Source organism: Protopterus annectens, chromosome 6.part1 (assembly GCF_019279795.1).
Source record: "Protopterus annectens isolate FY-2018-M chromosome 6.part1, PAN1.0, whole genome shotgun sequence".
Taxonomy (NCBI): domain Eukaryota; kingdom Metazoa; phylum Chordata; order Ceratodontiformes; family Protopteridae; genus Protopterus; species Protopterus annectens.
In genome coordinates this window covers 578,614,142-578,640,223 of record NC_056738.1, presented here as the reverse complement: position 1 = coordinate 578,640,223, position 26,082 = coordinate 578,614,142, and the positions used below count along the sequence as shown (strand labels likewise).

At 38.3% G+C, this 26,082-nt stretch overlaps 1 protein-coding gene across 3 annotated transcripts in view; it reads right to left on the bottom strand.

Annotated features, from left to right (window-relative positions):
- Positions 1-26,082, bottom strand: part of ADAM23 (ADAM metallopeptidase domain 23) — a 1,167,569-nt gene that overhangs the window by 321,061 nt on the left and 820,426 nt on the right. For all 3 annotated transcript variants that reach the window (XM_044076026.1, XM_044076027.1, XM_044076028.1), the window contains exon 15: positions 11,090-11,189. In XM_044076026.1, coding sequence (XP_043931961.1) covers positions 11,090-11,189 — 100 coding nt within the window. The remainder of the gene's footprint in view (positions 1-11,089; positions 11,190-26,082) is intronic.

The window sequence follows — 26,082 nt, the reverse complement described above, 5'->3', positions numbered from 1 at the left end:
AATTATTTTTGTAAAGCCACGTAATATGGCACTGATGCATTTACAGAGATCACATTAGTAAGAATTCTTAGAGGCAGATTTTGTGAAAGTGGAAAAAAGTTTGTTAGAATAAATTCAATCATTTTATTTATTATAATTATGATAATGTTTTTACAGTAGCAAGCTTCCAGGGTTAGAAATCTAGCTAATATGTAACAGTTTTTTAGTTTTCAACTTGCTTTGTTTATGATAGGTAAAGCACAGACTTTGATTTAAACCAAAGTTAAGGTATTAAAAAGTGCAACCTGTTTCAACATATTCAACAAGGTGTCAGTGATACTTAATATTGGACTATTTCTTCATTGCTTTATGGATGTTTAATATTACAGTTTTAGTCTTAGATGTGCTCATTGGGAAGTTTTCTTTAAAGAACCACTGTAGACAGCTGTAGAAGACAGCCACCCATCCATTAAAATTATTAGTACTAGCAGGATTGAAGAGGCTCATTCCATGTTATCCTGTTTTCAGTACCTATACACACAACCACTATATATCTGAAAGAAGTGCAGTATATCACAAATCCCTCCCCCCATGGATGAAAAAAGGCTCAGCGGAAGACTCAGGTTTGTTATCCTTATGCACATAAGTTGTCCGTATGCAGGTACACCTTCATGCTGGCAATCCTGCTAAGATGAACATTTATATATAAAGCCCTATAGTCCTAATGTGTACACTGGGAAGTACACCATATTAGCAGCAGTAACAGCCAATAAGCCTCCAATTCATATTTATCTGCAAACTGGAAGTCTGATGGTCAGCTGATCTGGCTGAATGGTACACAGTAGTTTGCTGAATTTGATCAGGTCAGTTGGGTATAGGACATGGCTATTCAGCTGGGACTAAACTTCCTGTCAAAGCAATAGCAGTATCATCCCATATTCTCATCCCAATCATCCTCTCATTTTTATATATTCAGATCTATATGATTCCACTGAATTAACTAACAATTACATTTCTCCTATGTTAATGTGTCTTGCCATTGTTAATTCTTGTAACAGCTTCAACATAAGCCTTTTTATGACTCCTAATGTGGTTTTAATTCCACTCACCAAATGTTAAACATCATGATGAAAGCTTACTCCGCTACACACACCTTACCACCTTACATAAACAGCAACCTGTCTAGATCTGTACTAATGCATTTTCTATACATTTGTAAGAGTCACATAATGTAACAAATGTATGCAAAAGGAATACTTAACTGCCTCCTAGGTTTTCTACAGCTGACATTTGTCTTTTCCTTTTTCCCCCCTCAGCTGCCTTTCTACTGTTTTATGGTACCATACACCCTAACCTCAGTGCCTGATGACAGAAGCCCTCGCTTGACATTCTTCTTTTTATACCTTACCTCCTCCATCTCGACTGATACGCAGTGCATATTAATGCCAGTATTAAATATAGCAAAACAAACATATCCATACCTGGTTTTTCATCACATATTATGCATACCTGACATCTCTAAAAGAGGGTTATGCACTACTATCAGTAATTCTATAACACAATATCTGATTATTTTATCCTTAAGCAGGGAAAAACACATAAGTGTCACTCATTTGTAATGAGACGCTTAATGGTTTCATTCATGAGAACCAGACCCCTACACCTCAATACCAGGACTGTGTATTACTGAATGTGGCTGTTAGTAATACAAATATGTCAGACCATGGCCTGTCTAAGCACTTCTAAAGACCCGCTAAAGGCATGACTGAAGCAACGGTCTGATGGCTTACAATACTTTTAACAATAAGTTAATTGTTCTTGGTGATGTAAACAAACTCGGCTAACTCACCTGATCCTCTGCTCTCATTCTGTGGTGTCTCTGTATGGCCTTGTCCCAACGTGTTGCACTACCTATTGGGAAAGGTAAGACGTCAGGAGGAAACAACATCTTGGGCTGGATTCTATCCTCTGCTGTTCCACTATCTTCTCTACAGGTCTACTACCTGATACTTTCTATGACCAGATTCTATTTGCCATTATCTAGCAATAAGGCTGCATCCAAGGAATCCATCACTTTTCAACTGCTCTTTCACCAAAAACTTTGATCCTGTCCTTGTCAATGGTATTCTATAGGTAATCAACTGGTCTCTTTAGCTCTAGATCCCCATGGATGATGATGATGTAACATACTTCAATTTTATTGTGTTAAAAATTAGGAAAGCCTCGATTCCAGGTCTTCAAAAAAAGGGATCAGAGCCTAGTTCTTCCTATGAAGAATGTCCTTTACCTAAGCAATAAAGTCAGAGCAACATCAGTTCTGCATCATCATTAATACGACTAAAAGTCTGTGTTCCCTTCAATCTTCTTACTACGCAAGGGACTGGAAAATGCCCTCAACTGTATGCAAACAATGCATATTTCATAACTCTGCAAGCTTTTCCAGTACACCCCCAGCAGTTTTTTTTTGAGTGGTGTAAAATAACTTATCATAACTCTGCAAGCTTTTCCAGTACACCCCCAGCAGTTTTTTGAGTGGTGTAAAATAACTTCAGCAAATTGGCAGACTGGCTATTCCCAATCTGCTTCTTGATACATCCTCCTTTGATAATGCATCTATATGCTGTAAAAAGCATAACATCTCCAACCTGCAAGCATTCTCCAACAAATCTTCTAAATTATTGTGGTGTGGTATAAGGAAACCTTTGTAAAATGCCAGATTGGCTTTCTCCAGAGAATCTTTCCTTTAGAATGCATGGAAATATATAATTTATAAAAGCAATATAGTTCCTAAGCTCCCCCACTGCCGTCCTTAATAACAATAGTTTTGAAATTCACTCTGTAATTTATTTGAAAATATAGATTCATGTCCTATAACTTAAACCCTGTTCCTCTGCCACAGAAGGTCTATATTAGAACACCGAACTTTCAAAATTTCAAGTGTTCTAATATCAAACCCTATTAATCGAAAATTTAAAACATTGAACATACAGAACAGCAAATTTTTTCCTAGGGAAAAAATTTGCTGTTTAAAAACACATATACACAACACAAGCATACCAAACAAACCGCAATCCACACACATACACCTAAACTCTTACACCTAACCCTACACTAAACTATACATACACCACTAACTATCCACTTACCTTAACCAAAACCCTAACCCTAATCGAACAGTCACCTCACCCATGCCCTAACCCTAACTCACCTACCCCACCCTAACCCTCATGTCCACACAATCGCACACTTACCTGACCCGCGCCCTAACCCTAACTCACCTAACCTGCCCTAACCCTCACATCCACACAATCGCACACTTACCTGAACCCGACCCATATCTTTCCACCACAGCGCTGAAAATACCGAAGCAACAGAAACAGACAACTGAATTATTTCCCTAGGAAAAAATTTGGTTTTCTGTTTCTTCGATATTTTCAGCGTTCGCTGAAAACAGGTCGATATTAGAACACTCGAAATTTTGAAAGTTCGGTGTTCTAATATAGACCCACCACAGATAACATACCAGCACATTTTTGTACACTACACCCCTTTTGTATACCATCTAATCACGATCTGAATCAGCTGTTTTATATTCAAAAGTTACCTTCTCAGCTCTCAACAGCCCACTGAACATGGTTAGAACTTCTACTTTACAGCCATTCATCAAATTTAAATCATCCACTCATTGACAAAATACAAGATCACATCACCCCATGGAAGTTTGACAGGTTTTCCTGGCTACTAATAAATGGTTCTGTAGAAATGTAATTTCAGGTTATCTCCTGCTTCATGGACTAAGACACATCTCCATTAACCCCTCCTCCCTTTCCAGGTTTCTCATTTCTTCACAGGAGAGAGATTACTGAATGTAATGGGAATTCTTCACTTTATTTCTTATTCTTGTGCCCCACAAGTACTTCAAGGCTCTGTTCTGATTATACTAATACTTCCCAGCTTTATAAACTGATGAAACTATACTATGGGTCCTCTACACTAGAAGGTTCCACTCTTCTATGTCTGTTCTGACCATTCCCAAGCCCAAATTCCTTTCAGCACAACTTTGTAAAAGATGAAAAGGGGTATATATATATATATATATATATATATATATATATATATATATATATATATGTTGTGTCTATCGGCTTTTCCCGGTTAGGGGTCGCCACAGCGGAACTCCGGTCCGCTAATGATTGTCAGTAGATTTTTACGTACCGAGTTGCCAGCCCTGACGCACAACCTTCAACGAAGGTACGCCCATTCACGCATGTCTCCAGACAGAAGACGCTCTAGCTGAGAATCAAACGGGACAACATCTTAATGTCAGGCGACAGCGCTACCGCAGCACCACTACCGCAGTTAAATATATATATAGATATATATATATATATATATATATATATATATATATATATATATATATAAACTAAGAAATGAACTTCGTGACAATAAAAGCATTCAAAAAATAGTAAATCACACCAACAACTCTTGTAGAACTTTAGCGCTTTCGTCTTATTTATTATCAAGACTTCTTCAGAAAGACATGTTTCATAAGTATGAGCAACCATTTTCACTTCCTTTATATACATTAGTTCTAGCAGGCCATTTAAATTAACAACAGTTCCTTTCCAATAGTAAAGTGTGAACAAGCAGGGTGCTGTGTGCATTTTCATTAACATTACAATCGCAGTTACATAAGGTAAATTAGACAACACCAACAATATTGAGGGAAGGAGGGGGAACAACAATCACAGGGGAAGAAGGAGCGGGAACGGGATACAGTACTAGTATTACTGGGATGGACCACCCTGATCACCCTCCCCATTCACTGATACCAGCACCTGATAGCACTGACTTCAGGTCTCCAGCAGGGGTAGGTGACATCTTTAACCTCACCACACGAGTTTTCCCGGAAAGCCATCATAAGGTACTGAAGAAAGGCTTTTCTTTCATCCCGGCGCAGAGAGCCAACACGGCGGATGTTATCCTGGACCTCAAGTGCTACCTGAGAAAGTTACAACTAAAATTAGATATACAACAATATGAAGAGGAAGAAGATGAGGAAAGCTCGGAAGATAACAACAGACCCCTTACCATGAAGAGCCTGTACACTCCTGCACTCTCCAACACACTGAGCCTTTTTGCGAGTACCTGCAAAAGGGATATCAGGAAACTCCTTTCTGATAAGCCCTCGGCAAAGTGGCACAACCTGAACAGTGAAGAAAGACAGGCTTGGAAGGAACTGAGTCAGGACAAATCCCTACAGATCATGAAGGCTGACAAGGGATCCGGGATAGTAGTGATGGAGCAGGAGAGATATATCCAAACACTTGAAGCATCCCTCATGAATAACCAGTTCTACAAAAAGGTCAACATCAACCAGGTACAACAAAACTTTAAACAAATTGACAACCTACTGTTGGAACTGTACCTCAGAGATGAGATCTCTCAAGACGAAAAAGACTTCATGCAGGTCGTGATACCCAGCCTTGGAAAATTTTTTGGAATCCCCAAGGTTCACAAGAACCCTGAAAATCCACCTTTCCGCCATGTGGTATCGAACCGAAGGACAAAAACAGAAAAGATTTTACAATACGTGGACCACATCCTTAACCCCATTGTACAGAACAGCAAATACTACACCAAGGACTCCTGGGCTTTTCTAAACGACATCTTCAAACTAAGGCTGGATGGAGGGGAATATTTACTGGTCACCCTAGATGTAGAAGCACTCTATACAAACATCCCCCATGCCAAAGGACTGACCCTCACCAGACAGTACCTGAACAGGCACTCCAACCTAAGCGGGACTAAGATTAATACTGTATGCAGGTTAACAGAAGCAGTATTAAGAAATAACTTCTTTCAATTCAACGGGAAGATTTGCCACCAACAGAAAGGGGTAGCCATGGGGTCCAAAATGGCCCCAGCATATGCAAACTTAGTCCTCAGTGCCTGGGAAATGGATAAGGTTGAATCACTGCCCGGGTTCAACAACACCATAATGTACAGGCGTTATATTGATGACGTCTTTTTTGTCTGGAAGGGGGACAGACTTTCTCTGAGCAATTTTCTGGAAACCCTTTTCCAGAGTCTGGACTTCCTGACCCTCACAGTAGGACATATCGGAACCACCACTCAATTCCTGGATATCCACCTCGCTATAGACCCAGAAAGTGGACAGTGTGACTCCAACATCTACCACAAGCCCACTTTCTGGAATAACTATCTAGAGTTCAGCAGCCAGCATCCCCATTTCATGAAAAAGAATATTGTAAAAGGACAATTCATCCGGTTATCCAGACTCATTTTTAGGGATGAGGTTTTCATCAAGGAAGGTTTTTACCTCAGAAACTTGTTCCCAGAAAGAAAATACCCAGAGTATCTAGTGGACAACCCGTTCCAAGAGATCATACAGCACAGACACTCCAGGTACCCACCAATCCTGGAAAAGGGATTCACAGCAAGGGCACAGAACGGACCGAACAAAAAGGACTGGGTGTCAAGTTTCCCCCTTCCAATTTCCACCGATATGTTTGGAATCAGAGGGGTCCTCACCAACAACTGGGACATCTTGGGAGGAGAAAAAGGTCTGACAAAGTTACTTGGGACATCCCCAAACTTCTGTTTCAAACGAACCTCTTCTTTTGGTGGTGCGTTCGAGAGGAATAAAAGCCCATCCCCACAGAGCGAAGTATCGACAGAACCTGGAATGTCTGACTGCGGCAAGTGTATTGCCTGTGTACACATACGAAAAAACAACAACGTCACCTTCCTGCACTGCAACAGAACTGTCAGTCTACATGACTACTATGACTGCAACACAAAAAATGTAGTCTACTGTGCTTTCTGCGAACACTGTGGGAATTTCTATATCGGCAAAACGAACAGGAAGCTGAGTAGCCGTATTAAAGAACACACTGCAGCAATACACAAACAGGACAGTTTGAATGCCTTGGCTAAACACAGTGCTATTTGCCCAAACTTCACAGGATTCAAATTCACAGTGCTGGAAAAAATAACAGAATTTGTAGGGGACATAGACACATTCCTGCAAGTCCAGGAATTAAAATGGCAGATAGAACTGAGAGCTGATGTCTATCCAGGTCTCAACGAGACACTGAACATTAAATGTGCACTTAAATGGTACAGAGATTGAAATGTGATAGGGTTTGAAGAACTGTGCAAGAGGGTTTGAAGAATTGTGCAAGTAGATTTAATGTGATTATGGATTTACAACTGTGCAAGTGAATATAATGTGTTTCCTCTCTCTCTCTGACTTTTGACTCCCCCATACCCCCTACACACATACTCCCAATCAAGAGGCTAGCCCCCGGTGACCGCACCTACTATACCCCCCGGACTCACTATTTCACGCAGCCATTCAAGGGGTGATACCATCCAAACCAGCCCACAGCTGGTACCATCCGCACTGACAGTCTTCTGGGACACTCTGTCATTCATATGCTCCTTGTCATGGGCAGCCCATTACCAGCCCCCCCTCAAGTCCACACCGCATTCCTCCCACTCCCCCATCAGGTGGCATATCCACACATTTCTCTACACACACACCGATAACAAAGCATAGTAGGACTCTCTACCTGACTCCTCCACCTTCCCCCATTCCCTTCTTTACTTACCTTTGGAGGCAAAGACTCATACGTTACGTGTTTATATTAGAATCATCACAGCATGATTGTCATCCTTCCCGTTTCCCCAATAATTTTTTTTTTTTTTTGCACACAATCCCTTTTTGCACACAGTCCCTTTTTGCACACAATCCCCTTTTTTGCACATGATCCCTTTTTGCACACAATCCCTTTTAGTATGCACACGGCACCACAAGGCTATTACTGTCTGACCAATTTACCTTATGTAACTGCGATTGTAATGTTAATGAAAATGCACACAGCACCCTGCTTGTTCACACTTTACTATTGGAAAGGAACTGTTGTTAATTTAAATGGCCTACTAGAACTAATGTATATAAAGGAAGTGAAAATGGTTGCTCATACTTATGAAACATGTCTTTCTGAAGAAGTCTTGATAATAAATAAGACGAAAGCGCTAAAGTTCTACAAGAGTTGTTGGTGTGATTTACTATTTTTTGAATGCTTTTATTGTCACGAAGTTCATTTCTTAGTTAAAATTTCTTCTCTTCGTTCAATTTTTTTGAGTGCGGTTAATTTTATATATATATATATATATATATATATATATATATGTATATATATATACACACACACACACACACACACACACACACACACACACACACACACACACACACACACATATATATGTGTGTGTGTGTGTGTGTGTGTCTACAGGGACGTAACTGTTCCACCGTACTCCGTACTCATTAGGCCTATCACTTTCAGTATAAAACACTTCTCACAACTTGAATGACCACACCATTTTCTCACTAAAAATCAAAGGCTGAAATCATAAAAACTATGCAGAGCATCTGAAAGCCTTGTCTCTGCTCCTGGTATCATGCAGGCTATTGAAAGGTGACCTCTGTCTTGGGTTGAGTGCCTCAATAGACTGTTCTGTCAGACCTACTATACACTCATCCATCCAATGGTATCATAAACACCCACTCAGGAGGTCTCACTCACTTTTACAAAATTAACAGAGCATGCTGTAGGAATAGGTATATATCACAAAGAACACCGCTTCTATGGAACCATCTTCCACTCCACACAAAGCAGAGTACTTCTCCTACTTTACTTACCGTAATTTTGATGAATGGATGTGACTGCAAATTCACTCCCAGTTTAGTATCACTGACCCTGATGGACAGGAGAAACATTACCCCCAACATATACCTGTTTGGCCCATCTTTAGATATTTATATTATAAAATATATGGACTAATAATGAACATGGGAATGTAAGGTTATGCTTCTTATGATACTCATAATTCAACAGCCTAGTAAGCACCTATGAACAGCTCCTTATCCATAAGACTCTTCCCAATGGAGAATCCCAATGGCTTTGCTCTATTTAAGTGCATTTGTCACAATTCCACCAAACTTTGAGTGGGAACATGACCTCCTCCCTTCCCAGTCATGTTGATATGCATGCCCTTTCACATGTTCCCGTACCTTGCTGTCACTACCTTATCATGGACATAAACATGCACCTGGCTCTTGCACCATTAATTGTGGCACTTATGAAATAGATATATAGAATTCAGAATCCGCTCCCTGCTTCTTCAACTCTGACTATACTGCTGGATAGAAAGACTTGGCTGTATACATCATATTTAAGTAGCAGTTGTCTGTTGGATGTCACAGATGTAGGACCAGAAGCACAAATGAACTGCTGCTTAAAACTTAGTAAGGAAACACATTTTACTGGAGCTGTAGTATAAATTTACTATAAAAAACTCTTCACAGCTATATACTTTTGTCTTTTTTTATTCACTTTTGCATACTTATTCAGTTGACAATCAGCTGTTTGGTGTTTCTCCAATTGCTTCTACCTTAAGTATCCCCAGTACTACCACCCCAGGCTGGGACAGCACTGATCATCAGCTTGTTGAGAACAGAAAGGTGAAATGCACATTAGAGCAATCCAGTTATATCTCTTATACTGGCTTTGTAAGCTGGGGAAGTTTCTGGTGTTCCTACTTGGGCAATGCTGTTTCACATCACATGAATCTCCACACATAAAGCTAATTAGCTCCTACCCTCACTGTATGCCAAATTCATCTCTATTTGCTCTGCAGTTACAGCACTACCCATATCACAGATGGGGTGTTAGATTGGGAGGGCTGACTGCTGGCATTTCTCCCACCCCTCTCTACCTAGCTCATCCTACACCTGAGCTGCTACTCAAACTGAGGACATCTAGGTCATAGTCGGGATTCCCTTCATCTATACCACTAAACTGTGAATTGTAAACTTTTGTCCTCATGTTACACTATAGATAAATATTTATAATTTTGCTTTTGGGGGTTCTAGGTGTTCTGTAGTCTTTCAGCCCATGTAAAGGATTTTGATATAAAGCCACAGCATTATCTTCTGTATATGGCAATCTGTTATACACATTTACATTGATTTCTACTCACAGACACATTATATATATATATATATATATATATATATATATATATATATATATATATATATATATATATCTATATATGAATCCCTAGCAGATGATAGAAACCGCATATGACTGAAACTCATTTGACTGAGACCATAAGACTGAAATTTCAAAATACTGAAAAATCACTTAACTGAAACTCATAATACTGAAATCTTACAATGCTAAATTTCAACATACTAAGTTGTAAAGTGGACGATATAAAACCAGAATAGGTGGGGGGCTATGCCCTCCCACACCCCCCCTTTGTGGGGGGCTGTGCCCCTTACATTCCCCCTATTTATACTAACTCCAGGATTGCACTACGGTAGGGAATTAGTGTGATCCTGGAGTTAGTATATATAGTTGGGGGGCACAGCCCCCCACAATGAGGGGTGTGGAGGATGTGGAGGGTGTAACCCCCCACCTATTCTGGTTTTATATCGTCCACTTTACAATTCAGTATGATAAAATTTAGCATTGTAAGATTTCAGTATTATGGGTTTCAGTCAATTGATTTTTCAGTATATATATATATATATATATATATATATATATATATATATATATATATAGATAATAGACAGTAATAGATATAAACGTAGATGTAGATATAGATATAACCTCAGTTTTCTTTAATCAAACTCATTTGAAACCAATGTGGTAAAAAGCTACATTTTTTCAGTTTGGAACAGCAAGAAGGCATAAAATTCAGTCTTTATAATTAATTCAAATATGTTATTGTACATCCTTATCTTTGGTAAATTGGTAAGTGAACTGTCTCAAATGAAGTGCTAACTCAGGACATGGGGAAGGAAACTTCAATAAAATGCAGTACGTAAAATAATAATGTCATTCTAACAGAAATTAATACCTCCACAAAAGAAAAAGGGTGCAGAATAAAACACACTAAAATCCAAAGCACATTAAATAAGTAAAATTTAGACATTTAAGTAAATAAATTAAACAGATAAAAAACATATTTGGACAAGCAAATAAAAATGGTTACACTTCACCTTTGTTGGTTTGTTAAAGAGACAGGAACCTCCACCACGGTTTAGAAATTCCTTGTAATCAGCGATACTACACTTGGAAAATTTCCGTGTATGGTATACTCTGAAACACAGTTTGGAAGATTGTCTTACAAAATAACCATGCTTCTCCAACATTCAACAAAATCATAAATTGCATGGTTATCGCATGCATGAATGTTACAAAATGCTTGGAAATATGTAATCACATAACTTATTCCACTTTTACTCACAGCATTGTATTATGTCATGCTGAAGCCCAATGATTACGGGAAGGGGCCACCTGATGCTGTATCTGCTTCCTGGCATGAGGAACTCATGCTATGTCTGAGGTAATGACTTGATTTGTTGGCTTCTTGCTACAACAAGATCAACAATACTACTACCCTTAGAGTGAACTAACTCATTCTCACTTCTAATAAATAATAGCAGTTTTGGCAATGAGGCATTTCATCTCCAAGGTTAATATCTCTAAAGGGCACTTTTTTGTATTTACTAGGCACTCTGTCAGTTATGTGATCTTCTTGTACCATCAAACTGTATCCTGGTTGCAGCGATTCTGACAAAAAATGGATAACATTATAGTTTAGTGATCAAGATACATCAGCCTGCAAGCCTGTTTTCAATCAAACTTTCAAATGGGAATTGGTAATTTATTTCATGCTCAGGAGTGAAAATGCAGAGCCATTTCCACGCCAAAGAAGGATGGAAGCCTAATTGTATCTCAGATGACCCAGATTCAGTTATTATCTCAGCAATTACTGGAGCTTGCTGGGAGGGGTGGAAGGAAATGCCATTGCAATGCCTGCTCTCCTCTCCCTGGGGAAAGGAAGGGGGTATGCTTCAGTTGTGCAGCTTACACCAAGTCACTGGTAGAGACTGGAGATCAAGTAATATCTGAAGTGTTAGCAAACATTCTAACATTTACCTGTCCTTGCTGGTTTGTATTTTATTGTAATTCAGCAATGTTACTGTGACGAAAGGAGATACTGCCAGCCCAGCTAGCTGGAATTTTGTAAATAATTACATATCATTGATGAATATTAAAATGATTTATACAAGATGCTTCTGTTACAAATGTATTAAAACTGTATGTCATGCGTATATCAAACTATATGCACAGACACATTATGTCATGCGTATATCAAACTGCTTATACAGATGCGTTTGTTGAAAAGAGTATTTACAGAGTGCTGTTTGAAATGTAGCCACAGTGTGCTCTAGTGGAAGAGAACAGAAATGTACATGCACTATTGTAACTGTTTGAATGTATATATTTTAATAGTGGAAACTGGACTACAGAAGGTTAACTTCAGAAAAAGAACTGAAATTAAATGACTTTATGGCTAGGCCATAAAATATGGTATCTTTCAGTTTGCAATACAACAACAGACACGATGTCTGTACTAGGAAACTTTCTGTATTGTCTTTAGGGTGAAGTAATTACTAGTCTTGAAAGCATTAAGGAATGCAATTGTTTTATGACTTCCAGCAACTGCTAGAGATCTGAGGAGAAGCCCTTATACGTATATTTTTACAGGTAGGTGCTAAATGCTACCAGCTGCCATCAATGGTTGTTATGGGCTTGGGAACTAAAAGTCAGATGACAAAAAATTATGTCATTCTACAAGCTATCTCAGCAGTAATATTTTAGATATTAATTTGAGAAGTCTGTTAGTGAGACAGACCATTCTATAGTCTGTCTTGGACCTGACAGCTAGATGATCCATTAACCACATCTGCCTTGTTCTAATAGTAAGTTACTAGGGAACAGTATAATTTTCTTAGATACATTTAAGAATATAGTGAAGCTTAGTTGAGATATTTTCTTTATTTATTTGAGACTGTCCTGCCATGTTGTTTTAAATATTTCCTGTGGTTTTGAACTCTGATGTCACTGTGAATATATATTTAGTATTGTTTTGTTCTTTTATTATTTATTATTAAATATATTTAAACCTTTCATTGTGGCTGATCTGTGTAGAGATATTTAAGTTTTGAGAGTACTTGCATGTTTATTTGGTGACACTGTGTGGGTCACTCCTCACAGCCTTGCTCTTAGTCAAACTACCATTTGTATTAGTATTAAAATTACACAGTAAAATTGGAAAACCTTTGTTAAGGGCCTTAAAGTAGCTGATAAGGCATTCTGGTGGCAGTTATAACTACCTTATACTCTGGGCAGAAAGGGGCATAGCTCAAAAACCTGTGCTAGCCTTTCCCAGGAGTGTGTGTGTGTGTGTGTGTGTGTGTGTGTGTGTGTGTGTGTGTGTGTGTGTGTGTGTGTGTGTGTGTGTGTGTTTTAAACAAATCTCTAAGGGTGTGTGTGAGAGCTATTTGGGCAGGGACACGAAGCACTGGTTGGATAGACAGAGTGTTGGAGGGCTTGGCTTGGACCCTGGCTAAGGACTCAACTCTATAGCTGTGCCAGTGGGGAGTCTTATTGGGGATCTGGAGAAAAAAAACTAGTATCACATATACCTTACTACCCCTGTGCATGATACACATTGTAACTAGTATCACATTTACCTTACTACTCCTGTGCACGATACGCAGTATAACGGGTATGACATATACCTTACAACAAGTATCACATATACCTTACTACCCCTGTGCATGATGAACATTATAACTAGTATAACATATACATTACTACCCATGTGTATGATAACATTGTAACTAGTATCACATACACCTTACTACCCCTGTGCAAGATACACATTGTAACTAGTATCACATATACCTTACTACCCCCTGTGCATGATGAACATTATAACTAGTATCACATATACATTACTACCCATGTGCACAGTAACATTGTAACTAGTATCACATACACCTTACTATCCCTGTGCAAGATACACATTGTATCTAGTATCACATATACCTTACTACCCCTGTGCACAATACACATTGTAACTAGTATCACATATACATTACTACCCATGTGCACGATAACATTGTAACTAGTATCACATACACCTTACTATCCCTGTGCAAGATACACATTGTATCTAGTATCACATATACCTTACTACCCCTGTGCACGATACACATTGTAACTAGTATCACATATACTTTACTACCCCTGTGCATGATGAACATTATAACTAGTATCACATATACATTACTACCCATGTGCACAATAACATTGTAACTAGTATCACATACACCTTACTATCCCTGTGCAAGATACACATTGTATCTAGTATCACATATACCTTACTACCCCTGTTCACAATACAAATTGTAACTAGTATCACATATACCTTACTACCCCTGTGAACGATACACATTGTAACTAATATTACATATACCTTACTACCCCTGTGTATGATACACATTGTAAATAATATCACATATACCTTACTACTCCTGTGCACAATACACACTGTAACTAGTATCACATATACCTTGCTACTCCTGTGCACGATACACACTGTAACTAGTATCACATATAACTTACTACCCCTGTGCACGATACACACTGTAACTAATATTACATATACCTTACTACCCCTGTGCACAATACACATTGTAACTAATATCACATATACCTTATTACTCCTGTGCACAATACACACTGTAACTAGTATCACATATGCCTTACTCCCCCTTTGCACGATACACATTATAACAAGTATCACATACAACTTACTTCACCTGTGCACGATACATACTGTAACTAGTATCACATATACCTTACTCTCCCTTTATACGATACACATTGTAACTATTATCACATATACCTTACTTCACCTGTGCACGATACACATTGTAACTAGTATCACATATACCTTACTTCACCTGTACACGATAAACATTGTAACTAATATCACATATACCATACTACTCCTGTGCACGATACACATTGTAACTAGTATCACATATACCTTACTACCCCTGCGCATGATGAACATTATAAATAGTGCCACATATACACTACTACTCATGTGCATGATACACATTGTAACTAGTATCATATACACCTTACTACCCCTGTGCAAGATACACATTGTATCTAGTTTCACATATACCTTACTACCCCTGTGTATGATATACATTGTATCTAGTATCACATATACCTTGCTACCCCTGTGCACGATAGACAACTAGTATCACATATACCTTACTTCACCTGTGCACGAAACACATTGTAAATAGTATCACATATACCTTACTTCACCTGTGCACGATACACACTGTAACTAGTATCACATATACCTTACTCCCCCTGTGCACGATACACATTGTAACTATTATCATATATACCTTACTTCACCTGTGCACAATACACACTGCAACTAGTATCACACATACTTTGCTACTCCTGTGCACGATACACACTGTAACTAGTATCACATATACCTCACTACCCCTGTGCATGATGCACATTGTAACTAGTATCACATATACCTTACTACCCCTGTGTATGATACACATTGTAACTAATAGTACATATGCCTTACTACCCCTGTGCATGATACACATTGTAACTAATATCACATATACCTTGCTACTCCTGTGCACAATACACACTGTAACTAGTATCACATATACCTTACTAACCCTGTGCACAATACACACTGTAGCTAGTATCACATATACCTTACACCCCCTGTGCACGATACACATTGTAACTATTATCACATATACCTTACTTCACCTGTGCACGATACACATTGTAACTAATATTGCATATACCGTACTATCCCTGTATACGATACACATTGTAACTAATATCACATATACCTTACTACTCCTGTGCATGATACACACTGTAACTAGTACCACATATACTTTACTACCCATGCACATGATGAACATTATAACTAGTGTCACATATATGTTACTACCCATGTGCACAATACACATTGCATCTAGTATCGCATATACCTTACTACCCCTGTGCACGATACACATTGTAACTAGTATCACATATACCATACTTCACCTATGCATGATACATACTACAACTAGTATCACATATACCTTACTCCTCCTGTGCACGATACACATTGTAACTACTATCACATATACCTTACTTCCCCTGTGCACAATACAGATTGTAACTATTATCACATATACCTTATGTCACCTGTGCATGATACACATTGTAACTATTATCACATATACCTTACTTCCCCTGTGCACAATACACATTGTAACTAGTATCACATATACCTTACTTCACCTGTGCACAATACACATTGTAACTAGTTTCACATATACCTTACTTCACCTGTGCATGATACACATTGTAACTAGTATCACATATACCTTACTTCCCCTGTGCACAATACACATTGTAACTAGTATCACATATACCTTACTTCACCTGTGCATGATACACATTGTAACTAGTATCACATATACCTTACTTCACCTGTGCACGATACACACTCTAACTATTATCACATATACCTTATGTCACCTGTACATGATACACATTGTAACTATTATCACATATACCTTACTTCCCCTGTGCACAATACACATTGTAACTAGTATCACATATACCTTACTTCACCTGTGCATGATACACATTGTAACTAGTATCACATATACCTTACTTCACCTGTGCACGATACACACTCTAACTAGTATCACATATACCTTACTTCACCTGTGCATGTTACACACTGTAACTAGTATTACATATACCTTACTAACCCTGTGTACGATACACATTGTAACTATTTTCACTTATACCTTACTTCACCTGTGCACAATACACGTTGTAACTATTATCACATATACCTTACTTCACCTGTGCATGATACACATTGTAACTTGTATCACATATACCTTGCTACTCCTGTGCAGAATACAGACTGTAACTAGTATCACATATACCTTACTACCCCTGTGCACAATACACATTGTAACTAGTATCACATGTACCTCACTACTCCTGTGCACGATACACATTGTAACTAGTATCAGATATACCTTGCTACTCCTGCGCATGATGCACATTGTAACTAGTATCACATATACCTTACTTCACCTGTGCACGATACACATTGTAACTAGTATATTTTATATTTACACTTTCGGCCACAAGATGGTACTAAAGTACAACATTCAGCCACTGAATTCAATATATATTTTATATATTTACAATGTTTTCTTAAGGTTTTGTATTTTTACTATGTATTTTATTATCTATTTTAATATTTAATACATACATTTGTCTGACATATCAATTTTTATTCATAGGATCATGTTCATCAGTTTTATTATTACTATTGCATTTTAAGATATATTTTTAAAAATGAAGATGAATGTGTTCAACCAATTAAGTTTTTTATTGGATAATTAATTAATTTATGTGTATATATATATATATATACAAGGGTGTTTTGTGTCACACTTGTTTGTTTCTTCTGATGAAGTTCACGACAAAAACGTTTTACTACAGTGTGTCAGCGTTAATGTGGTTTGTGCTGTTTCTTATTGCAATAAACGGAGTGTTTCAACGGAGTGAGGCTATCCTTCTTGGCGTGTGGTGATTACCCGTTTATTCGTATCATATATACCTTACTTCACCTGTGCACGATACACATTGTAACTAGTATCACATATACCTTACTATCCCTGTGCATGATACGCATTGTAACTAGTATCACATATACCTTAGTTCCCCTGTGCATGATACACATTGTAACTAGTATCACATATACCTTACTACACCTGTGCATGATACACATTGTAACTAGTATCATATGTGCCACTAGGCAGTTTCAAAGAACTTGTACTTTACAACTGCAAAGTTAAATTATGTACAGCTGCTACTACTACTATTGAATAAAACAAACTTCCAGAGATATAAAACAAAAATGTATTACCCCTAACACCTCACTAAGACAGCCAATAAGGAGGTTTGAAAACAAATGTAACAGCACAAACGTGTGAAAAGAACAGTAATTAATTAAGATCAAGCTCAGAATTATGTTAACTTAAAAGCACTTTCCAGTTACATCCTGAGATCAACTGAAATGGAAACAAAGAATTTTATTTTACAATAATTACACTTTCTTTCTGCCTTCTAAAATACCATGTACCTACTCAACACAAGTTGCTTTTAAATCCACCATGTGACCAGTATGTTAAGATTAAACTGAATCTACAAGATTGTTGAGGACATTGTGTCTTATATCCTTACTATGCCCCTACAGCCCTATTTCACACTTTGTGTTGGTTGATCCAATATGATATAAGCTGCAGAAGTAAGACAGAGCACACATGACCCCATCTATGCTACAAGAAAAACAACCTGTGGTATAAGAAGGTAAATTATTTATCATATGAACAAAATGCAGATGTCACAAAAGGACACCATGATGCCCAACCATCAGGAGAAAGTATCTCTATGGTGAAGCAGTAAAAACAGTATAATCACTTCAAGATGTTCAAAATAGCTGTGTATTAAATAATCTTCCAGATTCTTCCACTACAGAGGAAACATAAGGAAATTCTCTATGGTATTCTTTCAGGATAGAAAATAACAGTCCAAATTGTTTCTTAATGGCAGAAACCACCTTAGGGGCTAAATATTAAAAACACTTAATAGACTTGTTTTTAAGTATAACAATTGTCCTGACATGAATGTCCTAAACTGCACTTTAGCTGGCTAAAAAGATCAAAAATTAGAATGTAAAATGCTGGAAGACTCAAACAGGCTGACTCAAAGCAATCCAATAAGCTTTCATGATAATATTGTCATCATAGCCACAAAAAAAAATATGGAAATAATATTATGAGCTTCCCATAAAAAAAAAAAAAAAAATCATTCCTACTAGTACAAAGTCTACTGAAGCTGAAAACTGCTTCGTCATATGGTATGGAGACAACAACTGGTGTGGATCATAGTCAAAGCCATAACTATATAAACTGGCATCCTTTGCAATCCCCGGAGTGGTGATCCCTGAACTCAAAGTCAGGGACTAAAGGAAAAAAATGACATTACTGTAGCTAAGGCTTTATATCACCTCCTTGCTATAGCTGCAAACACACATTCACATATTTCAAACAACTTAACACACTAATTTAATCAGTCACAATATCACCTGCAGCTGCTAAAGAAAAATGTTGTTAATGCACTCTCACCTGATCAGCTTCTCTTCTGAGGTGTCAATTTCAACCCTAGTAACTTGCACTAAGGGGCAACCACCCCCTTTATCCCATTCAAGCTAAGATACTGATCAAAACTCATAATATATAAATAATCGAGTTGCTTTGTGATATAGCTTAGATTTGTTATGCTCAGCAAATCAAAGTAAGAGCTAAGAAAACTCTATTGTAATTGACTTCTAAAATAAATGTCTTATTAAGTCAGCATTACAAATGAAAATTAGTTAATATAATGAAAAAACTAAACACATTTTCAAGGAAAGAAGAAACATTAATACCTTCTAGCTCAAAATCACCCCAACCAAACTGGCACAGGCATGAGCATAAAGTACACCCATGGCTGTTGATTTAAGTCCATTTGGAAACCTTTTCAGCAAACACAAACAAAAAAAAAATAATAATCTTGTATTTAAGCAAATCCAAGCCAACTCAAAAATATAACTAGCCAATGAAAACGCTCCTAACAAAATCTAAAGAGCTTTTATTTCCATGTAGATGTTGTGTACTGTTATAAACTTGTGACATCCAGCATATTTCAATACATCTCACCTGCTCAGTCTGAGAAACTTTATACAATCCATGATACAGGAATCCAAAGAAAAAAACAGCAACATCAAGTAGGCATTAGTGAGCTTATCATCACAGCACAAAACTATTGGTTTACTATGAAAATACTCAAATCATTTGCGATATTTCGAAAACAATAAAAAAGCCAGTCTAGAATGAGTAAGAAAATTTCTTATTTTCATCTTTCTGAGTTACATAATGCCTTTGAATGGAAGACTTAATTTTCTGCAAACTTTGTATGAAAATCCTGAATGACTTGTCAATACATAGTGTTTATTATCCCAATGGACACAGCACATTTTCGTGTACTGGATAACATTCATTGCTATTCTGTTATTCCACCTGTCAGTCTGTTCTGTAATAATATTATGAATTGTACTTAATCTTGTAGTTCATGCCATTCAGATTTATTAAAACTTAAATTTTAAGTTTCAATAAATGGCTTAAAATTGTTCAGCTTCATAAGTGATAATTTTAGTAAAATGTCTAATTCTATTAAAGAATAATACAATTATAACACTCCTAATACATGTGTGCCCAATGGACAACAAGCATTTAACAGATTTTCATCTTCAGAAGATAGGCAATAAAGTTAATTATCCATCCTACCCTCAGTCTGTTACAGAACTGTAATTTATATTAACACAGATATTCTCAGGAGAAGTATCTACTCAAGTAAAGCAAAGCAAAAAACACAATTTCTGACTCTGTGTGCGTGTGTGTGTGTGTGTGTGTGTGTGTGTGTGTAAGTGTGTGTGTGTGTGTGTAAAGATCTGTTTTTATCTGATAAAATATAGGCAAAAATGCTGGAAAGAACTGGAATGTCAGGATGGTCGAGCGGTCTAATGCACTGTGTTCAGCTCACAGTTTTCTTTGGATACTTGGGTTTGAATCCCACTTCTGACAAGTCATTTCCTCTGCACAAAGGTGGACCATCTACAGACTCTGAAAACTACAGACCCATAAGTCTCACTAGTCTTAAATGCAAAGCCATGGAAAGAATTATCATAGAAATGGTCAATAATGACACAGTAAACCTCCAGACACTGGAACCAATCCAGTTTGGTTTCAACAAGGGCAGGTCATGCCTACTCAACCTAGTGGACTTCTTCGAGAAGGTCAACAAAGCAATGGTTGAGGGCAAAATTGCTTGCATTGCCTACCTTGACTTGGCCAAGGCATGACACAATACCCCACATGGCCACTGTTGACAAACTCAGGAGGTTAGGAACAGACTCGTATGTCACTTGGTGGATAGCTAACTGGCTCACAGACAAGACCCAGGAAGTTAAAACTGGGGAGTCCACCTCTACAAAGATCAGGGATCGGTCACTGAACTGTTCCTTTTTGGCATTTACTTCCCTGAAATCAAGGTAAATGTCAGTGGTCTCTGGCTGACTAAATTTGCAGATGATTGCAAATTAGGAGCTGTCATTGAATCACACACTGACACAAATGTTCTCCAGGAGGGTCTGACACAGACAAACAACTGGTGTCAGAGCCATGGACTAAAACTAAATGCCAAGAAATGCATAATAATCCTTTGGGAAGTCATCCATCCCTGGTAACTATCATGTTGACAACACACCCTTTACAGCTGACCCAGTGTTCAGGGACTTAGGGACATATGTAGACCGTTAACGAGCCTTTGACCATTACGTGTGTACAGTAGTGAGGAAATCATTTTATGTTGTGCAACTTAAAAACAAAGTTATGGCATCTAAGTTCAAGGAAGTCATTGCTCCACTGTATTTGGCATTCATCAGACCTATCATTGAGTATAATGTCCCCTTTGGTATGTACCTAACCAGGCATGTAGAACAACTGAAACATCCACAGAGGTTCCTTATTAAAAGAATACAGGCTGTAAGTAAAATGTCCTATGCAGACTGCCTCAAGGCCCTATCCCTGTATTCTGTTTCCTACAGGCTGTTGAGAGGAGATCTATGCCTGGCATACAGGGCATTGCCAGACCCCACTCTGATGGACCTCCTGCATATCCACAAAACAAACAGTACCAGAATTACCAATTCTAAAGACTTAAACCTTGCCTGTGATACAAATTGGCTATGGATCAGGAAATTCACCCCTGGCTTGGCAAATATATCTCTAATGGACAAAGCCAACCTGTAAATGGTTGATCTTCCAGGCCCTGCTTTTAAATGTTTCATCTCCCAAGCCCCTGCTTACACTTATCCAGGGTACCAGAATTTGTCAGAGATTTGGGATCCATGGCTAGGCTTAGAAAGGTCCTTGGGATGATTAACCTAGTAAACACCTATGAACCTTAAGTCCCTAACTCAAACGTTAAGATGCATTCCATGGATAAGCACACATTCAGAAATGTTAACCACATTTTTAAACCACCATCAAAAGTTTTGAAGGTGTAAATTTACCAAAATTATATGATCAAAGCTGCTCTGTAAAAAAATTACCATGACAGAAATTAACTTATTGTATTTGCTATGAATTATTATGTCTCATTTAATCTGTACAACTGCAAAACATCTAAAACCTTGAAAGGTTGCTATTCAAAATACCAGTACTGTCAAGGGTGGAGAAAAAATGTTTTTTTCAGGAGCAAGTTCCCTGACCCCCTCCCCCCACCACGGAGATAAGCCTTACTCTTCCAAAGTACTTTATCTATAAGTATTTATAAATATATAAACATACATATACACACTCACAGATGTATGTATATGTATGTATATATATATATATATATATATATATGTGTGTGTGTGTATATATATATATATATATATATATATATATATATATATATATATATATATATATATACATACATATATATATATATATATATATATATATATATATATACACACACACACACACACACACACACACACACACACACACACACACACACACACACACACACACACACACACACACACACACACACACACACACACACACACACACACACACACACACACACACACACATATGGGTCCCCTTCAGATGGTGGAACTTTTAAAAGCTCAAATTTCATATGACTGAGACCATATGATCGAGCTTTTAAAAGCTCGACCAGTCTGAATAGGGATTTCCATACAGCTCAGAACGGGAAGATTTCCCTTTAACGCAATGTAGTGCGATCTCAGAGTTGGTATATTTAAATAGTGGGGTGGGGTGCAGGGGCTTGCCCCTTTTAGCACGGTTTAGTTTTTTTTAATTTATTTATTTTTTCACATTTTTGAACATTCAAATGTTCGATCATATGGTCTCACCCATATGAAAGTCGAGCATTTGGATGTTCAGTTATGTGAAGTAGACCCATATATATATATATATATATATATATATATATATATATATATATATATATTTTTTTTTTTTTGTAGGTGTATTCCATTACATCAAACAGAATACAATGCCAACATATGTAATATCGACATTAAAACATCACAACACAGAACATCAGCACATTTTGTGCATACCCCGAGGATTACCCCAGCATAAGCTAAACAAAAAAAGTCATGTACTCACCATAACGTTCTATGCTTGTAGTCATCTCCCCCTTCATTCTTACATGTGGGTTTGGAGCCGATCCTCGGCTTCGACTCGGCTGATTACAAAGCTTGAAGTCTCTAAGAAGGCTCGTGGCAAGGTAGTTATCCCACAATGCAGTGGTATCAATCCTCAGATCTTGTTTGCTGCTAACTATAGTAGAAAGCAGTTATACTGTACCCTCAGTTAAAGGAGAAACAATAGTGAAAGGTCTCCAACATAAGGAAGGAGCGAAATTTCCTACCAGGTCCTTTAGGACTATATGGATGGGGGTAGGTGGGTGGGTTCGTAAGAATGAAGGGTGAGATGGATTACAAACATAGAACATTATGGTGAGTACATAACTTCTTTATGCTATGTAGTCCTATCTCACCTAACACCTTTTTCTCGGATGACTCATGGGAATACACCACTGGCCACCATGGAACCAAAGGAAGCTCTGTCCCTGGAGACCAAGTCAACTTTGTAATGAGTAATAAAAGTATGTGGGCTTGCTCAAGTTGCGGCTGCACAAATACTGTCCAGCGAAATCCTGGCTTGAAAGGCAGTGGATGTTGCTACTGATCTGGTTGAGTGACCTCTAACTTTGAAGGGGAGTTCCTTGTTATTGGAAGAGTATATAAAAGTTATGCAATTAGAAAGCCAATTAGATAATGTGATTTTAGAGACTGGCATAGCCTTTCTTGCCTCTGAAAAGGATATGAATAACTGGTCTGACTTCCTGAACTCTTTAGTTCTGTGGAGGGAGAACCTCAGTTGCCTATGTACATCAAGTTGGTGAAGTCTGTATTATGCCTTGTTGGCATGGTTAGGGAAAAATACTGAAAGTTCAATAGTTTGGTTAATATTGGATTGGGAGCAAATCTTAGGGACAAAGGAAGGGTCAGTTCAAAGAGAAACTCTGTCTTTATGGAAGATCAAATAAGGGGGCTTGACTGAAAGCTCTTGTAGCTCTGAAACTCTTCTAGCTGAGGTTATGGCTACCAGAAGAATCGTTTTCCAAGAGAGGAATTTTAAATCGCAAGTGGATGAAGGTTCAAAGGGTGGTGAGGTTAAGTGCGAAAGGACTAAACTTAAATCCCAAGGAGGGACAGGTTCTTTAAATGGAGGTCTCAGTAAGGAAGTGCCTTTCAGAAAGGCTTTACACAGTCTATGTGCCATCAAGTTAGGCGTATGCTGTCCTAAGTGAAAATTGGCAATAGCTGCTAGCTGAACTTTAATTATGGCAGCAGCTGAGCCTTGTTGGAAGAGAAGTCTTTAGATGAAATTGGGGCAGTGAAGGGATCTATGTTTCTGGTCTATGCCCAAAAAGAAAACCTTTTCCATTTACTAGGATATAGTTTTCTGGTAGAAAGCTTATGAGAAGATAGCAAGATATGTTTTGCTGCCGGAGTGAAATCCTGAAGCCTGACTAAGGTTGGAAGTGGACCAGCCATGCTGTCAAGTTGAGGGTGTGGAGAGAGGGATGGAACATTCCTGACATATGTGTCAGCAGGTCTGGAACCGGGTCCAGAATTCATGGATCCTCCAGCAGATGAGGCCAGAGAAAGGGAAACCAAATCTGATGAGGCCAGTATGGAGCAATGAGAATCATCTTGTTCCCAAGGATTTTGCTTTCTGAATGACTTTTGATATGAGGGGAAATGGGGGAAAAGCATAAAGAAGTCCTGAGGGCCAATTGTGAACTAGTGCATCTCTCGGTGTCTCCCCAGGAGGGGGGGAACAGGGCAAAGTAGCTGCTGCATTTGGCATTCATATGGGTGGCAAAAAGATCACAGCAAGGCTGGCCCCATTTGAAGAAGATCTGTTCCGCTATGTTCTGATTCAGAGACCACTCGTGAGGCATCAAAATTGCCCTACTGAGCTTGTCGGCTATCGCACTGGACTTTCCTGGGATGTGCGTTGCAACTAGAAAGCGTTGGGAAAATATTTCCCACTGCCAAACCCTCAGAGCTTCTTGACAAAGTGGGTATGATCTGGTTCCTCCTTGTTTGTTTATATACCATACCACTGACATATTGTCTAACTAGACTGCAATCTTCCCTAGAGGTAGAGAGTTGTGGAGTGCTTGCAATGCCAGAAGCACTGCTCTCATCTCTAGAACACTGATGTGCAAATGGGCCTCATGTTCCTGCCATATGCCTTGGAATGTCTTTCACAGGTAATGCCCCCCTCACTCTATCTGGGAAGCATCCATGGTCACAGTGGGAACAGGCTGATGTGGAACAAATGGTCTCCCTATGGTTAACTCATTGGACTGAATCCACCAACGAAGATCCTTCTTGCAAGTTTCTGTTATTATGATTGGGTGAGACAGAGGAAGTTCCTGAAGCGACCACTGGGAGAAGAGTAACCACTGTAGGATTCTCATGCATCCTGGCTAATGGAACAAGGGTTATAGTTGGGGCCATTATTCCCAGTAGTTTGAGCACTATCTTTGCTTTGACCTTGTTTTTGGGAAGAAGAAGCAGTATCTGTTGTCTGAGATTTGCAATTCTGTAGGTGGGAAGGCACGCCATCACTGAAACGGTGTCTATTTCTGCACCTATAAAAGTAAATGCTGACAGGGTGACAAGGCAGATTTGTGCAAGTATATTGTAAAGCCTAGCTGAGCACAAAGTTGTAGAGTAATTTCTCTGGCCTGTTGAAGTAGATGCTTGGTGGTGGCAATTAGGAGCCACTCATTCAGGTATGGAAACACTTGGAATCCAAGATGTATCAAGTGAGCTGTTACTACT